Raw genomic sequence first — 19,008 nt, 5'->3', positions numbered from 1 at the left:
TCAGGTGACCTTCTATCGTAAGGCCTACAACGGTGCTGAGAAAACAGTGACATTCAATAAAAACATGTTGAATACATTAACCTGACTGTTCATTCGTTCAAAAAAGAAAGTAAGAGGAGCTGGCACTGAAGCACAGTAAGTTAAGCACTGCCTACAGCACCAGCATCCCACATGGGCACTGGTTCCAGTCACAGCTGCTCCACTTCTGACCCAACTCCCTGCTAGGAGCCTGGGAAAGCAGTGGAGGACGGCCCAAATGCTTGGGCTCCTGCACCCACGGGAGAGCCAGCACAAGCTCCTGGCACAGTCACAGCAGCTGCAGCCATTTGGAGAGTGAACCAGCAGACAGGGGACCTCTCTGTCTCTAAATCTGTAACACTGCCTTTCAAATAAATAAATCTTTAAAAATTAGTATTTTTTTAAGACTTGTTTTTTACTGAAAAGGCAGATTTAAAAAGAGAAGGAAGAGACAAAGAGGATTAGGCAGCTGAGCCAGTGGTTCTTTGTTTATCTGAAAGGCAGAGTGATAATGTTGGGTGAGAGGAAGAGCTAGATACCCACCTTTCATCCACTGGCTTACTCTTCAAGTGCCTGCAAAAGCAAAGGCCAAAGTCAGGAGCCCAGAACCCCATATGGGTCTCCCACATGGCTGGCAGGAGCACAAGCATTTCCGCCATCATCCGTTCCTTCCCTAGATGCACTAGCAGGAAGCTGGATTGGAAGCGGTACAGCCAGGCCTCAAACCAATGATCCAATACAGGATGTGGGGCCCCAAACAGTAATCTAACCCACTGCATCAGCACACCTACCCTGCTTCATAATTTTGAAATTACAACTACTCAACTAGTCTTTTTTGGTTTTTTGCACAAAATTAACGTTTATTCCAGCTTTGTGTCATATTCCGGGATCCTTCACCAGTGTTACATAAGGAAAAAACAAAAAGACAAAAATAAAACAAATGAAAACTGAAATCAGAGTCACTACTGTTATCAAATACGGAAACAAACTAAAATCTAGCAGCCATCCCCAACTAACCTTAATGAGGACTCTAACCATAACAATCACATTCAGTTTTCACAAGACAAATTTTGTATGGGTGGGGAAGGTATTTGGCCTGTCGTTAGGATGCCCATCACAACGCCAGCATCCCACATCAGAGTACATGGGTTCAGCTCCCAGCTCTGGCTCCTGGCTCTGGCTTCCGGCTGATGCATGGACCAGGAGGCAGTAGTTAACTGGTCTTTCGTCACTCATGTGGAAGAACTGAACTGCCCATCTTGCTCCTGGCTCCAGCCCCAGTCCAAACTGGGAAGTGAATCAGAGGTTTGTACTTCTCTCTCATTTTTCAAGATTCATTTTTCTTGGAAAAGTAGATTTACAAAGAGAAGCAGAGAGAAAGATCTTCCAGCCGCAATGGCCAGGGTGAGCCGATCTGAAACCAGGAGCCAGAAGCCTCTTCTAGTCTCCCATGTGGGTACAGGGTCCCAAGGCTTTGGGCCATCCTCTACTGCTTTCCCAGGCCACAAGCAGGGAGCTGGAAGGGAAGTGGAGCAATCAGGACACTAACCAGAGTCCATCCCAGTGCCTGCAAGGCGAGGACCTTGTCCACTAGGCTATAGCACTGGGCCCTTTTATTTGTGTTATTTTATGACACTCTATATGTCCAGTATCCCCTAGCAGCAGGACAAAGAGTATTATCACTCCTCTCCCATGGGATGAAATGCCTAAAATAGGCACCAGCACTGCAGTGTAGTACACTAAGCTTTGGCCTGCAGACCCCACAGGATCTCATATGGGTGCAGGTTTGTGTTCTGGCTGTTCTGCTTCCCATTCAGGTCGCTGCTTATGGCCTGGAAAAGCAGCAGAGAATAGGGGAAGTCTTTGGGTCCTGCACACATTTGGGAGACCCAGAAGGAGCTTCTGGTTCCTGGCTTCAGATAGGCCGAGTTCTAGCCTTTGAAGTCTTTCAGGCGGGACGTTAACCAGCAGATGGAAGATCTCGCTCAGTCTCTCCTTCTTTCTGTAACTTTTTTTTTTTAAGATTTATTTATTTTTATTGGAAAGGCAGATATACAGAAAGGAGGAGACAGGAAGATCTTCCGTCCAATGATTCACTCCCCAAGTGAGGGCAATGGCCAATGCTATGCAGATCCGAAGCCAGGAGCCAGGAACTTCTTCTGGGTCTCCCACGCAGGTGCAGGGTTCCAAAGCTTTGGGCCATCCTCAACTGCTTTCCCAGGCCACAAGCAGGGAGCTGGAAGGGAAGCAGGGCCACTGGGATTAGAACCGGCGCCCATATGGGATCCCGGCACATTCAGGGCGAGGACTTTAGCCACTAGACCACGCCACCAGGCCCAACTCTTTCAAATATTAGATAAGTAAAATCTTTAAAAAGAAAAAGGTTAAAATACTGATATTACTACCACAACTCAAGTAACAGCTACAATTTAACATACATATGCTATGACAGAATAAGTGCTTGAGAACTTTAATATGTCATTTCCTGGTATTCTGTTACTTTAACCTAAGTTATCAAGAACAGTAAACATCAACAGAGAACTATAAAAAACACCAGGAAGAACCGTATCACCAAAAAAAATAAATGTGGTAGATTAAAGGAAAACTTCCCAATGAGAAATAGAATCTAATATGGCTCTCTCTGGGCTGACCAAAAGAATGCAGAAGTGAGGGTCCAGCGTGACAGCTTAGTGGCTAAATAATCCTCCAGGCGGCCAGGATCCCATATGGGCACCGGTTTGTATCCTGGCTGCTCCACTTTCGTTCCAGCTCCCTGCTTGTGGCCTGGGAAAGCAGTCGAGGACGGCCCAAAGCTTTGGGACCCTGCACCTGTGATGGAGACAAAGAGGAAGTCCCTGGCTCCTGGCTTCGGATGGGCTAGGTTCCAGCCATTGTGGCTATTTGGGGAGTGAACCAGCAGATGCAAGATCTGTCTGCTTCTCTGTAAACCTGCCTTCCCAACAAGAAAACATATTAACAACAATGGAAAAGTACAGAAGCAACTTCCAAGGCTAGGCCTCTAGGCCAATCCTAGGCCTCTCGCTATTTCTACCCAAGTTATATTAAAACATTCACTCTCAGTGAGCCTTGGACTCTGCTTCAGAGTGTAGGTCAGGTCCCAGGTACCCCACCCCCAGTGATTCCAGCTCCTGGCCACTTGAGTCACCCTGGGCGAGGCCCAGTGCACTGAAGAAAAGAGACGATTCTAACTCAGAACCATAACAAAATTGAAGATAATGAACAAAATAAAAGACTATCTTAGTTAGTAAAATTAACAAATTAAATAGCAACTGGTAACCAGAACTACAGAAAGCTTCCAAATCTTAAACTAAACATAAAAGGAAATCATTCAATCTCTTTCTAGAATGGGATTGGGGAGAGCGAACCTCTTTGTTGAGGATTCAGTTAGGCTGAAGCAAACAGTCGTACAATTGTTAGAATTAACAGACAACTGCAATCCAAGCCAAACCGGATGACTGGATATTTAGAAAATTTGTTGGTACAAATTATCCTTACCCTTTGAATATGATCATGCCTCTTGCTGTAACATGAAGTTAGGCTAGCACTTTCTGTTAACTGTTTAAAGAATGGTCCTTTACATTTTGCAGGGACCAAGTACCCTCATGCCCAGTACCTCATAAGCCCTTTCTACTCCCCACCAACACCAAAACACACACACAAACATTGAACATTCTCAACAATTTCCACGGCTTCTCTGCCATGAGTCTAGGTCCCTCCCATTTAGAAACAGTTGATAAGATTATTGATAATGGTTCCAAGATTCACTAGCACAGGAACTGTTAAAAACCTATTTCACCCAAATTTCAAAACTAATGATTTTTCACTACTCAATAGACAAATCTTCAATTCAAAGTTCACCTGTTTTAACCTGAAAACTATTGGTCAACTTCATTTTCCTTGCACCTCATTAGAGCAGCCTTAGAAGACAAACATATTACTCTAAAAGAACTTGTTTTAAATCAAGGTTGTTCTCCAGAAGCTGAGGTTCAGTTTCACTGACTTTACAGTGGTAAGGTGGGATCCTTGCTCTCACGTACAAGCCTCTTAAAGTCACCTGCTTAGCTTCACTATCTTTAAATCTCTAGCACTGAACTTAAACTGGACCCTACCACTAACAAGCCCAGTCAGTAAAGCAACAGCATCAAGCTGTTCATTTCATAAACTTTCATATGCTTAAAAATCGTTTAAAACGCCATAACCCTTCTGTCAGGGTAGTTCTACCTATCGACAATTACAGTACTAAACATTGAAACTGGGCCCGGCGCGGTGGCGCAAGTGGTTAAAGGTCCTCGCCTTGCACGCCCGGGATCCCATGTGGGCGCCGGTTCTATTCCCGGCAGCCCCGCTTCCCATCCAGCTCCCTGCCTGTGGCCCGGGAAAGCAGTTGAGGACGGCCCAAAGCTTTGGGAACCTGCATCCGCGTGGGAGACCCGGAAGAGGCTCCTGGCTTCGGATGGGCATAGCATCGGCCATTGCGCTCACTTGGGGAGTGAATCATCGGACGGAAGATCTTCCTCTCTGTCTCTCCTCTCTGTATATCTGCCTTTCCAATAAAAAAAATAATAAAAATAAATCTTAAAAAAAAAAAAAAAACATTGAAACTGAGAAATGTTTTTAAATATTTACTCATTTCCATATAACAATAAACTTGTTTTTATTTCAAAAATTTTTCTTCAAAACAAAATTAATGAGTGGCACTGTCTCACACTTTTGCCAAGCTGTTTAATGTCTGGCTTAATAGAAGGCAGCTGGATTTTCATATCTGCTTCCACTTTTCAGTCTGTTGCAGCTATAGCACTAATCGGGTGAGTTTCCAGAAAACTCCAATTAGCAATAATGAAAGAATAAGAGTGAAAGGGAGCATAGCAACAGCTCCGCCCTCAGACACCCGGGAAGGAATGTTTGTGCCCTGTGTCCTTTATGTCTCCCTCCTACCACCTGACTTCAAACTCTCATCTGCCTACAGCAACTTCCCATGCGTTCTAGCCACTCGTAAGCATCAAAATAAAAGGCTGGTGAAACCAAGCTTTTACACCTGTTCCTTCCTCCCTGGTAACCAAGTAAACAACTATCCAGGGAGATATTTATAATGCCATTCCCACAGCAACTTGGGAATTAATCGAGATTATCAGGAAACAGATCTATCCAAAACTAGACTTGTCAGGCTTTAAAAAAAAAATACGTGGGTACATTTTGTCCAATAGCACAAATCGGCAAGAAACCTCACTTGCTCTCACCAAGCTGTACAAAACTGGGTTAAGAGCCAAGGGAATTCTTGTGTTAAAATTAAAAGTATGGGTACTTCGTGGAGTTGCATGAAAAACCGTTTTCTGAATAACCACTGCTAAACAAGTAAAAAGGCCAAAAACATTCATCCAAGTGAAAGCGGACAGAGCAAAGACCCAACAAGAACTTTAAAAAGTGGCCATTAACATTGTTAACAAAAACAGTATGAGCAAGAAAAATGTAGCAAGGGGGCAAAAAAAAAAAAAAAAACACTACCAAAACCGAGCGTAAATCTCAAGGATACTTGTAATATATAACACGTCAAGGGAGCACATCGCAGGAATGGGCAACTTCCGACAAAGGCTGGGCAACACAAAGTTTTCCTATCCTTTTCCTCCAAGTCATCTTCAGCCGCTACGTTTTCTTTTTTCTCGCTCTAGCAGTTTTGTTCCACGTTGTTTCTGAGTTATTCTGAGTGTTCTCTCGCAACTGAAGGCATGAACAAATGGGAAAGTACAGACGAGAGGGACAGCTCTGCACCCCCACACCGGAACAAAAAAAAACTAGAGCCGGAGCTGCCCGGCCCTAGCCGCTACCCGCACGGAACGCACCGTCCTTTCTAGATTCCCAACATCAGATAATGTCTCCCTCGCCGCCCAAGCAGTGGGGTGTGGGGTCCAGCCCCCTCGCCAAGGCCTCGGGAGGCTCCTGGTCAGGGATCCTCTCCCGTTACATAACCGGGGCCTAAGGCCTGGCTTTGGGAGCAGGAGCCGGCCGGATCCCCCGGGGCAGCCTCGGGAGGCGGTGGGAGTGGGGCCGGGCACCTGGTCCACCCGGGAGAAGGCAGCGGCCGACGCCGGGGAGGCGCCGGGGCCCGGGGCCCGGCGAGCGTGGCCGGGCAGGGGGGCGGGCCGGCTGCCGCGGCCCCGCGAAAGGCCCCGACGGCCCCGGGCCCCGCTCGCCGCCCTCCCTGGCCGGCCCACTCCCCTCCACCGGCCGCTCCCTCCCCCAGGCTGCGCTCCCCTCCCCCGCGCCTCCATCCCTGGGGCCCTCGGGGAAGGTGGACCTGCGGGGCTCAGGCCCGACCACCTCGGCCGCGGGGCTTCCAGCCCGGTACCTGGTCAGACATGGTGACGGCGGCTTTCCCCAGGGCTTAGGGGACGGGGCGGTCTCCGTACAGCAGCGGCCTCCGGCAAGCACAACCTCGCTTCGGGGTTTACAAATCCTTCTCCCCGGCCCCACAGCACAACACCGCGGCTACAGGGACTTCCGCTATGTGTCGCGTCACTTCCGCTGGGCTCCGGGGTGGAGGACTGGGGAAAGAAGAGGAGAGGGGCAGGCGGGAAAGTGAGGCGGTGGGGGGCGGGAAAGCGACGGCCGGGAAGGAGGGAGGGTCCTAGAGAGACTACAACCTGCGGGGGAGAGCTGGAAGAGCCGCCCCTCCAAGCCCCGAACGCCATCCCCCAGCGGGGACGGTCCAGGCTGGCCCCTCCCCCGGCAGCGTTGGAGCCGAACGGACCGCACGGACTCCTCCCTCGCCGGACCCTGCGCGCTTCCCAGGACACGGCCGGGCCGGCTCTTTTGTCTCCGCTCCCTGCCTCACCCGTCCGCTTCCCTAGAGACGGGGCTGGAATGCCAGCGCCGAGAGGCCCTCCTCTGGCCGCCCAGCATAAGACCTTGTGGAAAAGCATGGACGCGCTCTGGACGCTGTGAACTGGAGCAGAGGCGCGGCCGATCCCCGAGCCCTGGGACCGGTGTGGAGTTAAAGGAGGAGCCCACTCCTGTTTCTCCTTTACGATACAACGGCCCTGATGGCGTAGGCAAGTGATAGGGGGTCGGCTGGACGGCCGCCCGGGAGAGAATAGATTCACTGAATCTCTATCTGACGACATCAGTGAAACGAATGTTTTTTAAAGATTGATTTATTTTCATGGGAAAGTTAGATATACAGAGAGGAGAGTCACAGAGGAAGACCTTCCGTTCGCTGACTCACACGCCAGGTGGCCCCAACGGCTGGAGCTGCGCACGATCCGAAGCCAGGAGCCTGGAGCTTCCTCCAAGTCTCCCATGCAGGTGCAAGGTCCCAAAGCCTTTGGGTCGTCCTCGACTGCTTTCCCAGGTCACAAGCAGGGAGCCGGCTGGGAAGCTGGCTGCCGGGATTAGAACCGGCACCCAGATGGGATCCCCACATGTGCAAGGCAAGGACTTTAGCCACTAGGCTACGCGCCGGGCCCACAACATAAGTGAAACTAATTTAAAATGGATTCAGGGTCTGTAAGAGCTAGAATTATTAGGTGAAACACTTCACTTGGGTAAAAACACACTCGGAAATCCCACCACTTGGTTGAGACCAGCACTTGTTAGCATAGCCAAAGGAAAAAAATTATGAATTAGATGTTATCAAAATTTAAATCCAATTTTTACCGTTAAGAGAAAAACTGTACATGGAAAAAAATACTTAAAAACAATATGTCTAATAAAGATCTAAGATTCAGAATATATAATGATAGTTTTTAAAAAGTCAGGAAGCTTTACAATGGACAATTGAACAGGCATTTGTCCAAAGAAGAGATATAAATGGATGTGAGAAAATACTTAACATTGTTAGTCATTGAGGAAATGCACATTAAAACCACAAAGAGATAGCACTTCATACCCTCCAGGATGGCTATGCTCAAAAAGATGCTAATTGGGCCAGGCACAATAGCCTAGTGGCTGAAGTCCTCGCCTTGCTAGTGCCAGCATCCCATACGGGGCGCCACTTCGTGTTCAGGCTGTCTGACTTCTGATCCAGCTTCCTGCTTGTTCCCTGGGAAAGCAGTCAAAGACGGCCCAAAACCTTGGGACCCTGCACCCATATGGGAAACCCAGAAGAAGCTACTGGCTCCTGGCTTCGGATTGGCTCCAGCTGTTATGGCCACGTAGGGAGTGAACCAGGAGATGGAAGATCTTTCTTTCTCTGTAGATATGTCTTTCCAATTAAAACAAAGTATTTTTTTTAATAAAAAGTAATAATTGTTGACAGGGATGTGAAGAAATAAACCTCCTACCTTGCTAGTGGAAATATGTTTTGGAAAACTGGTTGGTAGTTCGTCCAATTGAGTCAACATATGACCCAGGAGTTCCACTCATGGGTGTGTACAATTAAGAAAGCTGAAAACATAGGTCCAAACAGAAACATATTTTGAAATATTCACAGCAGCATCATTCAAATGGCCAAAACAGGAGGCCTCAAATAACTCCCCTCCCCATCTCTGATCCCTCCTTTCACTCTCCTTCTCCCCCCCCCCACTTCCTCCCCTCCCCCTTTGCTGCTTTCAGGAGCGTTCACCCACTGACCCTAGCAGGCTCACTCGCTCGCTCTCCACTCCGCTACCAAGGTCATATTATTTTCTTCTCTGCCTATGTGTCCCTCTTATAAAGACTCTGTGATTAGAGCCCGGCGCAATAGCGTAGTGGTTAAAGTCCTCTCTTTGCGAGCGCCCGGGATCCCATATGGGCGCCAGTTCTAATCCCGGTGGCCCTGTTTCCCATCCAGCTCCCTGCTTGTAGCCTGGGAAAGCAGTTGAGGATGGCCCAATGCCTTGGGACTCTGCATCCATGTTAGAGAGCCAAAAAGAGCTCCTGGCTCCTGGCTTCAGGTCGGTGCAGCACCGGCCGTTGCGGTCACTTGGGGAGTGAACCATCAGAAGGAAGATCTTCCTCTCTGTCTCTCCTCCTCTCTGTATATCTGCCTTTCCAATTTAAAAAAAAAAAAGACTCTGTGATTACACACTCAGAAAAACCAGGATATCTTCCCCATGTCAAGTTGTGCAATTATCTACAAAAGTCCCTTTGCCATGTAAAGTAAAAATTCACAGGTTACCCTGAGCATTAGAGAGCATATTTTGGGGAGAAGCCTGACTTAACCTACATAATTAACTTTTACCATTAAGTCAAGGAAAGTGAGAGTGGCTTTGGTGAAAGTGGTGCTTTTTTTTTTTTTTTTTTTACATCTCCAATGCATCACAGTGGAAAATAAAACTGTCACTCTATAAGCCGTGCTAGCAGTTTAGCAGCCATTCCTTTAACATCATCAGTGCTAACCTCAAGCTAGAGAACAAAGCAAAGGCATCTAGGTAATCACTATGAAAATAGCTTTGACTTTGTATACCTCCTGAAAAGAGCTCTAGTCCTCCATCAGTCCACAGATCATATTTTGAAAACTATTAAGTGGGCCCGACACAATAGCATAGCAGTTAATGTCCTTGCCTTGAACACGCCAGGATCCCATATGGTCGCCGGTTCTAATCCTGGCAGCTCTACTTCCCATCCAATAAAAATAAATAAATCTTTTTTTTTTTTTTAAAAAAAAAAAAAAAGGTTCCTTTGCAGAAAACCTACTAGACCACATTATTTCAGTGACTGAATCCCTGGAAGAAATGGCATTGGAAGTGGGGCTCTTCAGCAGGGAGAGTGAGACTATCAGGTGCAGAAGCAAAGAGACAGAAAGTAAGTCTACTGCATCAGTGATCTTGAAGAAAAAAGCAACGTAGGAGTTGGATGATATTAGAGATGTGAATAGAGATATGGGTGGTTGATTAGATTCTGGCTTACATAAATTGTTATAGTGATATCATTTACAAATTGATAGGAAACCTTGGAGAAGGGAAGTAAGTTTTCAAAGGAAAAATAAATTTTAGACAGACGTGTGCAGTCTTGGAGTCCACCGCAGGGAAGGATCCAGGACACACAGGTTTCTGATTTTAACCACTTAAGGAAACCTGGGCTGAAGATAAGAAATTGTAAGCCATTAGCCTATAAGCAACGGAGGACATGGTAAAAATGTGTTGAAAGACAGACCCTCCTTTAAGTACTGTCATTTACTGTAAAGTACTAGTACTATTCTCCCCTTATAGAGAAGAGACTGAATGACTCTCCCAGGTAAGTGATACACTCGGGATCTGAACACTGGCGACTTGACTTCAGATCAGCTAAGCCTCTGAGATTCACAGAAAGCCCTAGAAACTGTCTTCTTCCCTCGTCCCCTGAAAAATCACTCCAGAATAGACCGCAGTGATCTCGGGGGCTTATTTCATACCCCAAGTGTGTTTATGACAGTGAGAGCATGGTTTGAATTTGACATTTCAGAGGAAAATTCTGAGTGATAATTTTGAATATGAGTGACTAAAGGGTCATGAGAAATGAGAAACTAGAGGAATACAAGATTAGCATGTTGGATAAGCTATTACGTAGAAATTGAAGTCACCTAGAGGGAAGCAGGACTTGGGATTATAGAATAGCCAGTGCACCAAGGGGTGAGTTTGTTGGACAGCCGCACAGGAGGATAGGTTACTAAATTAAAGAGAAACAAAAGCAGAATTAGAGGGACTTGGAAATGTGAAAAACTTGCCCTAACATTTCTCAAGTTGAAGATTCTTGGAGAAATTAAATTGAAATGTAACCTGATTGTCTGTTATACATCTATGACCTCTGCCATGCTCTTATGGTAATATCCCCCTTCTCATCTCGAAGGAAGGAATGAATGAAGGAAGGAAGGAAGGAAAGGGGAGGGAAGAAGGGAGGAGGGAAGGAAGGAAGGAAGGAAGGAAGGAAGGAAGATAGGTAGATTCATAACGTGCTTTCCCACATGAGTATGGCACTATGAATCAAGTCTGGTACTCACAGAGAAGCTGGAACAGCTGCTTGTGACATGTGCAAGAGTAAAGCCCTATCTATGGGAGTCTTGGGTAATCTGAGAACCTTTATAAGAGGTAAAAGTACAGACAAAAATAAATTAGAAAGATTGGAAGACTGGTAAGGAGATGTCCTGTATTAGAAGTTTTACTTCCTTATTTCGCCTTGATGCCTTCCAAGAGCAGAGTGGCAAATGCAGAGGTATGGACATATTTGCCCTGGCAACGGGCTCCGTAACAGAACCCAGGCCTGGGTTCAAGGCCGCTCTGGGTCCTGACTCCAGCTTTCTGCTAATGCGGAACCTGGGAGGCAGTAGGGATAGTTCAAGTGAATGGGTTCCTACCTCCTATATGGGAGAACCAAATCAAGTGTCTGGCCCCTGGCTGTCGGTACAGGGGCTATAGGCATTTCAGGGAGTAACCCCGTAGATGAAACATTTCTTTCTGTAGATCTCTCTGTCTCTGACCTGAAATAAGAAAAATAAATATTTTTTCAAAGATTAATTTATTTTAATTGGAAAGACAGCTCTACTTACAGAGACAGAGAAACCATTTGCTGGTTCACTTCCCAGCTGGCTGCCACAAAGACCAGAGCTGGGCCAATCTGAACCCAGGAGCTGCGAGCCAAGAACTTCTGCATCTGCCATGTGGGTGGAGGGTCCCAAGGCTTTGTGCTGCGAGCTAAGGAGTTGATTAGGGCTGTTAGGCTGGGCAGGAACAGGAACTGGGCTTGTGGCTAAAAACACTAGACTAATTGAACTCATTTGTATCCAATTTCCTGGCTAAATTAGGAGGGGGTCGGATAGTATATGAGAAGAGGTGAAGGAGAATAGAGACTTGGCAGAGACTTAATGCCATCACTGGTCTCCTGTGGGTGCTTCATCCCCCGACCCTCTCCCTCTCCATGTTACTGGCTCTGTTGGTCGCAGCAGCTTTGGACTGTCCTCTACTGCTTTCCAAGGCCACAAGCAAGGAGCTGGGTAGGAAATGGAGCAGTCATAACACACACCGGTGCCCATATGGGATCCCAGCACCTGCAAGGTAACAATTTAGCCGTTGAGTTAGTTGAGTTATTACATCGGGCCCAGCTGCTCCACTTCTGATCTAGTTCCCTCCCAAACCATTTGGACAGGCAGCAGCAAAAAATAACTGAAGTCCCTTGGTCCCTGAACCCACATGGGAGATTTGAATAAAGCTCTGGCTCCTGGCTATGGCCCAGCCCTGGATACTGTAGCCACTTGGGGAATGAAGAAGCAGATGGAAGATCTCCTTTTTTTCTCCCTCTCTCTGTAACTCCAACTTTCAGCTAAGTGTTTTTCTCAAAAAAAAAGGAAAGAAAATAGTAACTGTGCAAGATTAGAAATTCATGTAGGCTACAGCCTCCACACTCATGCTTTCTGTTTGGAAAGAAATCAGTAAATGGAAAAGATAGTTTTGAAAACTGAGCCAAGGAAGAGATATGAAGGGCCCAGTGTGATGACCTAGAGGCTAAATCCTTGCCTTGCATATGCCGATTTCACATAGATGCTAGTCTGTGTCTTGGCTGCTCCACTTCCCACCCAGCTCTCTGATTGTGGCCTGGGAAAGCATGGGCCAAGGCCTTGGGACTCTGCACCTGGGTGAGACTGGCTTAGCTCTAGCCCACTCAGTGGCCACTCAGGGAGTACATAGGCGGATAGAAATCTTTCTCTCTGTATCTCCTCTCTGTATATCTGACTTTTGAATAAAAAATAATAGTTAATTTTTTAAATAAAAAGAGATGTGGAATGAAAATTTTCACTTCTTACTGTAATTCTTTTCAGCCTAAACAATTTTTGCTTTCTTTCCCCAAATTTTTCAGTGGACATATTTCCCCATTGCTATTTTGTCCTGCTGCTGGTCCTCACAGGAACTTTTCCCATGAATTTTGTTTTGTTTTTGTTTTTGTTTTTTTCCTGGCTAGCCTCTGTAGCAGTTCACTGAAGTCTTTTATCATAGAGGTCCCTCCATCTTAAGAGTTTCTGTTTCATGAAGAAAGAGACTATTGATCTTCTGAAAGCAAGCCTGGGACAAGTCTTCCCTTTTAAGCCACTATGTGTCCTGCTGACCGCTTTTCCTTTGTATAGATCACACCCTCCATAACCCTAAAGAGGAAAGCCCAAAGTCCCACGCAGCCAATAGAGGCGGTTCAAAGTCTACCACTCTCTGCAGGTAATTCCCCAGTTTCCTTCCTCAGGCTCAGAAGTGATTTTTTTTTTTTTAAAACAATCTGGTGACCTATGAACTTAGAAAAAAAAAAAAAAAGGTATTCTGCCCAATACAGATGCATACCCATGACAATGCAACCAAGAGAAATCTGTGAGGAAGCCTCATTCTCCAATACAGAACGGAGGTATACATTGAGTATTCTCTAGAGCATGGTATTTCCAAAATCCATCCCTTCTCGCATAAACGTGGTGGAAGCCCCACGTCCATGAGTGAGTCGACTCTGCTGCAGGCTGTTTCATACTAGCCCACTGTCCCACGAGGACACTCTCACTCCACGCACGCGCCCAAATTCTGTGCTAGCCCATGGTCTGCATGCATGTCCTCACACTCCACTCAAGCACTGACCCCCCTCGTTGGTCCTCTGCTTCATAGGATACCCTCCTTACCCCACTAAGGCTGCGACCTTCCCATCCACTTGACACCTTGTGGACATTTATTCAAGTCAACTCCATCCAGTGAATTTAGGATTGAATTGTTCAGAAGAGAAAAAAGTGAAAGGAAAAAGAAAAGCTAAAAATCTTTCTTAAGTATTTTCTTTAAAAAAAAAAAAGAAAAGAGATTTATTTTTATTCAAAAGGCAGATTCATAAAGAGAAGGAGAGTTGGAAAGTAAGATCTTCCATTCACTGGCTAACTGCCCAAATGATTACAAAGGATAGAACTGAGCCAATAGAAAGCCAGATCCAGGAGCCAGGAGCTTCTTCCAGGTCTCCCATGCAGGTGCAAAGGTCCAAGATTTTGAATCATTCTTCATTACTTTTCTAGACTACAAGCAAGGAGCTGGATTGAAAGTGGAGCAGCTGGACTCAAACTGGCACCCATATGGAATACAGGTGCTTGGAGGTGGAAGATTAATCAGTTGAGCCATGACCTGTAGCACCAGCATCCCATATGGGTGCCAGTTCCAGTCCCAGCTTCTCTACTTAGGATCCAGCTCACCACTAATGACCTGAGAAAATCAGCAAAGGATGGCACAAGGCTTGGTTCCCTTCACCCATGTGGAAGACCTGGATAAATGTCCTGGCTTCAGCCTGGCCCAATCCTCACTATTGCCACTATTTGGGGAGTGAATTAGCACAAGGAAGATTATTTTCTCGGTCTCTCCCACTCTATATAACTCTGCCTTTCAACTAAATAAAATAAAAAAATAAAAAACAATTGCTTCTTCCTTTCTACGTATCTCCCCGCTTTAGATAATGACCTTTCTTTAGATAATGAACAGCATGTCTGTCTTTTTTTTTTCCAAGATCTAAAAAAATTATTTGAACACAGAGCTACAGAAAGAGATGGAAAGACAGAAAGAGGTTTTTCATTTGCTGGTTCATTCCCAATATGATGAAGTCAGGAGCTTCTTCCAGGTCTCTCACATAGGTTACAGGCATTCAATCATGTGGGCCATCCTCTGCTGATTTTTCCAGGGCATTAACACGAATCTGGATCCAAAGTGCAGCAGCCAGTACTTAAACGTGTGCCCTTATGGGATACCAGCACTACAGGTAGAAGATTAGCCTAAGAAGCCACTATGCCAGCCCCTTAACTCTTTTAATAAAAATAAATATTTTTTTAATCAAATGGAGTACATAGCCACAGAAATAAAAGTGAATCATTACAAAAGCTACCAATCAGGCCCGACACAATAGTTAAATGGCTAAGTCCTCACTTTGAAAGCACATATGGGCACCAGTTTGTGTCCTAGCTATTTCACTTCTCATCCAGCACCCTGCTTATGGCCTGAGAAAGCAGTGGAGGATGGTCCAAAGCCTTGGGACCAAATATCAACATGGGAGATGCAGAGAAGCTCCTGGCTCCTGGTTTCGGATTGGATCACTTCTAGCCATTGTCACCATTTGGGAAGTGAACCAATGAATGGAAGATTTTTCTCTGTCTCTCCTTCTCTTTGTAAATCTGATCTGCCTTTCCAAGAAAAATAAATAAATCTTAAAAAAAAAAAAGGCAATCTTTTTCAGAGAGGGGGTAGGCTTTTCTCATCTTTACACTGAAAGAAAACCTGTAACATGAGTTTTCCAACTTCGGTCAAGGGTTAAAAAGAAGAACTCAAAACTCACCAGTTAATTACGGCAGTTCCAGTTCTCAAAGAGTGTTTTCTGTTCCTAGATGCATACGGTATTTTAAAAAATACTTTAAAATGTATATTTATTTGGAAGATAGAAAGCAAGAAAAAGAACTGCTAGGCACTCTTTAACTCCCCTCAATATCTGTAACAGCCTGAACTAGACAAGCCAAAAACCAAGATATGGGAATACATTCCAGGATTTCCCACATGTGTGCTAGGGACCCAGGTACTTTAGACATCATATGCTGCCTTCCCAGCGTTTGCATTAGCCGGAAGCCGAGCCAGGACTGGAGTCAGGTACTCCCATATGGGATGTAGACACTCCAAGCAGCTGCTTATCCCTGTGCACCACAGTGCTAGCTAGCAGTCTTATCAAAGCAGTCCACAGCCAGGACCTGAGCCTTATAAATCAACACATCCACTCAGAGTTCATTAGTTCAGAGGAAATGGCTTATTTTGTTCCAGCTCACAATTCACTGAGGGCTGAATAAAACCAGTCAGAGATGAGACTCTGTTGAGCTGCTTTGTGTGGTTAGGCGATACACCTCACCAGACGGCCTCTGTGTTCTCAAAGTAGACTAGCCTCCAAACTTATTTTTGGTAAAGACTTATTTACTTTAATTGGAAAGGTAGATATACAGAGAGAAGGAAATACAGACAGAAAGATCCTTCCATCTGCTGTTTTACTCCACAAGCGGCTGCAATGGCCAGAGCTGAGCCAATTCGAAGCCAGGATCTTCTGGTGAAGAGGCCCACATCTTTGTGCCATCCTCAACTGCTTTCCCAGGCAAAAAAGCATGGAGTTGGAAGGGAAGTGAAGCAGCTGGGATGTTAACTGGTGCCTGTATGGGATCCCGGCACATGCAAGTCGAGGACTTTAGCCACTAGGCTATCATGCTGGGCATGATCCCAAACTTTCATTCAGGAAATACTTTAACCCAATAGGAATTAGAGTAAAACAGACACCTTGTATTAGCACAGGAACCAGGGGTTATAGTGAAGGAAGACTGTGAGGCTCATATGAGGACTGATCTGATGGGAGGAAGTTCTCAGGAGATGCTGGCTGAGAGGACCTAAGAGGAACCTTCATGCATCCAACTGCATGAGCCGGAACAAGTAAGAACGATGGATGGTGGAGCAGGTGGTGGAACTCCCAACCCCCAATAAATGCCCTAATTATCTGTTTCCTCTGAGCACCCATGAACTCTAAAAGGAATAAGCTATGAAAAAAGTAAAACATACTTCACAAAAGACCACACCTCTAAAGACAAATCAGGAGACACAAAAGCTGCTTCCCTGGTGACCAAAAGCAAAAGTCCCTGAAAGCTTATAGTGTGCAAAAAGTGAGCCAATAGTTGCACTCAATAAATTGATCCAGAGATGGATGGCACTGCCAGCGGATATAAGAGAAATGAATTACAGACCTCTAGGCAGCAGGCCAATCACTGTGTCCCAGGGGCCAGCACTGTGGTAAGGCAAATAGAATTGCTGCCTGTGATGCCAGTAACTCATATGGGAACCTGTTGGAGTACTGATGCTCCAATCCTGATACAGCTCCCTGCTAATGTGCCTGGGAAAGCTATGGAAGATGACCCAAGTGCCTGGGCCCCTGCATATGCATGGGAGACCAAGAAGAAGCTTCTAGCTTTTGGTTTCACCCTTGCCCAGCCTCAGCTGTTACGGCTACTTTGAAAGAGTTAGCTAGCAGATGGAAATTCTGTCTTTCTCTGTCTCTCTCTCTCTCTCTGTCTCTTGCTTTCTTGCTCTCTCTTTCCCCTCCCCATCCTTGTAACATTGCCTTCCCAAAGAAAATTTACACATAAAACTTAAAAAAGGAGGAGGAGGGAGCGTATCTGGCATGATTGGCTAAATCCTCATCTTGCATGCACCAGCATCCCATATGGGCACAGGTTCATGTCCCAGCTGCTCCACCTCCCATCCAGCTCCCTGCTTGTGGCCTGGGAAAGCAGTCGCAGATGGCCCAAAGCCTTAAGACCCTGCCCTTGCATGGGAGACCCAGAAGAAGCTCCTGGCTTCTGGCTTTGAATCAGCTCAGCTCCAGGCATTGCAGCCACTTGAGGGGTAAACCAGTGGATGGAAGATCTTTCTCTCTGATTCTTCTCTTTATAAATCTGCCTTTCCAATAAAATAAAATGAACCTTTAAAAAGACATTAAAGCAGGGCCTGGCAGCATGGCCTAGCGGCTAAAGTCCTCGCCTTAAACACACCAGGATCCCATATGGTCACTAGTTCTAATCCTGGCAGCTCCACTTCCCTTCCCATCCAGCTCCCTGCTTGTGGCCTGAGAAAGCAGTTGAGTATGGTCCAATGCTTTGGGACCCTGTACCCATGTGGAAGACCTGGAGGAGATTCCTGGTTCCTGGCTTCGGATCAGTGCAGCACTGGCTGTTGCGCTCACTTGGGGAGTGAATCATCGGACGGAAGATCTTCCTCTCTGTCTTTCCTCCTCTCTGTATATCTGACTTTGTAATAAAAATAAATAAATCTTTAAAAAAAGAAGACATTAAAGCTATTATAAATAAAAATATTATATACATGAGCAAGCCACAGAAGTTCAATTAAATGGGGGTCATACACAGTCACTCCAGTACAGTCATGATGTTCTGAGCACATCTGGGATACACTTCCACCTCAGCACCTTTGAACACGCATCTTCTCTGCTGTGCATGTTCTTCCTTTGGATATCCTAACTGCTGATTCCTTACCTGACCTCTGTCTCTCCTTCTCTCTGTATATCTGCCTTTCCAATAAAAATAAAATAAAAATCTTAAAAAAAAAAAGAATTTGCCCCCATGCCAGCATCTGCCAGCTGATGCTGTGGCAAAGTCCAACCAACCCAAACCTACTCTGACATGTACCAGCAGGTATAGTCTGCCCAGCCTGGCTTTCCCCCAATCCAGTTTATATACAGACCAACAGGTGTTATAGCCCTGCTCGGCCTGGTCTGCTCCCAATCTCAGCTCTTACACTCACCAGTGGAAGTAGTGGCCCAGCAGTGGAGCCCCCTGTAGTCCCTCTACTGGGTTCGCCCCTTCTCCCCCTGGGTCTCACGTGTGCTGGTTGGGCGCTGCAGCCCAGTCTGGCATGGTCTGCCTCACCTTGGCATTTGTCAATGGGTGCTGTAGCCTGGCCGGACCTGACCCACCCTCAGTACCAGCTTATGCTGGTGGGGAATACAGCCTAGCCAGCCCAGCCAGCCCAAAGGCCTGGTCCTAATGTGAACTGGTTAGTATTACAGCCTGATCTGGAATGATCCTCACTCCATTCTGGCTCTCAGATTCGCCAGCCGGTGATATGAATTAGCCCAGCCTGACTCGCTCCAGACCTGAGCCAAAGTATGCCTGTGGGTACCATTCCTTGACCATGGTCTGGTCTGCTACTTTTCTTGGTTCCTGCACACACCTGCAAGGACTGTGTCCCACCAGAGGAGTTCCCAAAGCCCCAGCATCAGAACCTCTCCCAATGCCAGATCTTGCATGCAATGGTGGGTCCATGCATCAGCCCTATTTAGTCCACTTCCTGTCCCAGCAGGAACAGTAGCCTTTCCTGATTGGCCCTCACCCATTCCGGTTCTTATTGTTGGGTGCTACAGCCCAGTCAAGCCTGGTCCACACCCAGACAGAGCCAACATGTGGCTCTGCAGGGGCAGTGACTTAGCCCAGCCCATCCTATACCCACCCTGGTTCTCACAAGTACCAGTAGGTGCTGGAGTGTAGCCCAGTCTGGC

The 19,008-nt window shown here is 46.4% G+C and overlaps 1 protein-coding gene across 1 annotated transcript in view; it reads right to left on the bottom strand.

Annotated features, from left to right (window-relative positions):
* Nucleotides 1–6,551, bottom strand: part of LOC121168105 (small ubiquitin-related modifier 1) — a 28,686-nt gene extending 22,135 nt beyond the window's left edge. The window contains exon 1 of the mRNA XM_040997884.1: nt 6,383–6,551. Within this exon, the coding sequence (XP_040853818.1) occupies nt 6,383–6,394 (12 nt within the window). The 5' untranslated portion in view covers nt 6,395–6,551. The remainder of the gene's footprint in view (nt 1–6,382) is intronic.
* Nucleotides 6,552–19,008: the final 12,457 nt, after the last annotated feature.

The sequence above is a fragment of the Ochotona curzoniae genome, unplaced genomic scaffold, assembly GCF_017591425.1.
Source record: "Ochotona curzoniae isolate NIBS_2020 unplaced genomic scaffold, NIBS_Ocur_1.0 patch58, whole genome shotgun sequence".
Classification (NCBI taxonomy): domain Eukaryota; kingdom Metazoa; phylum Chordata; class Mammalia; order Lagomorpha; family Ochotonidae; genus Ochotona; species Ochotona curzoniae.
This window is presented reverse-complemented; position numbering and strand designations above follow the sequence as displayed.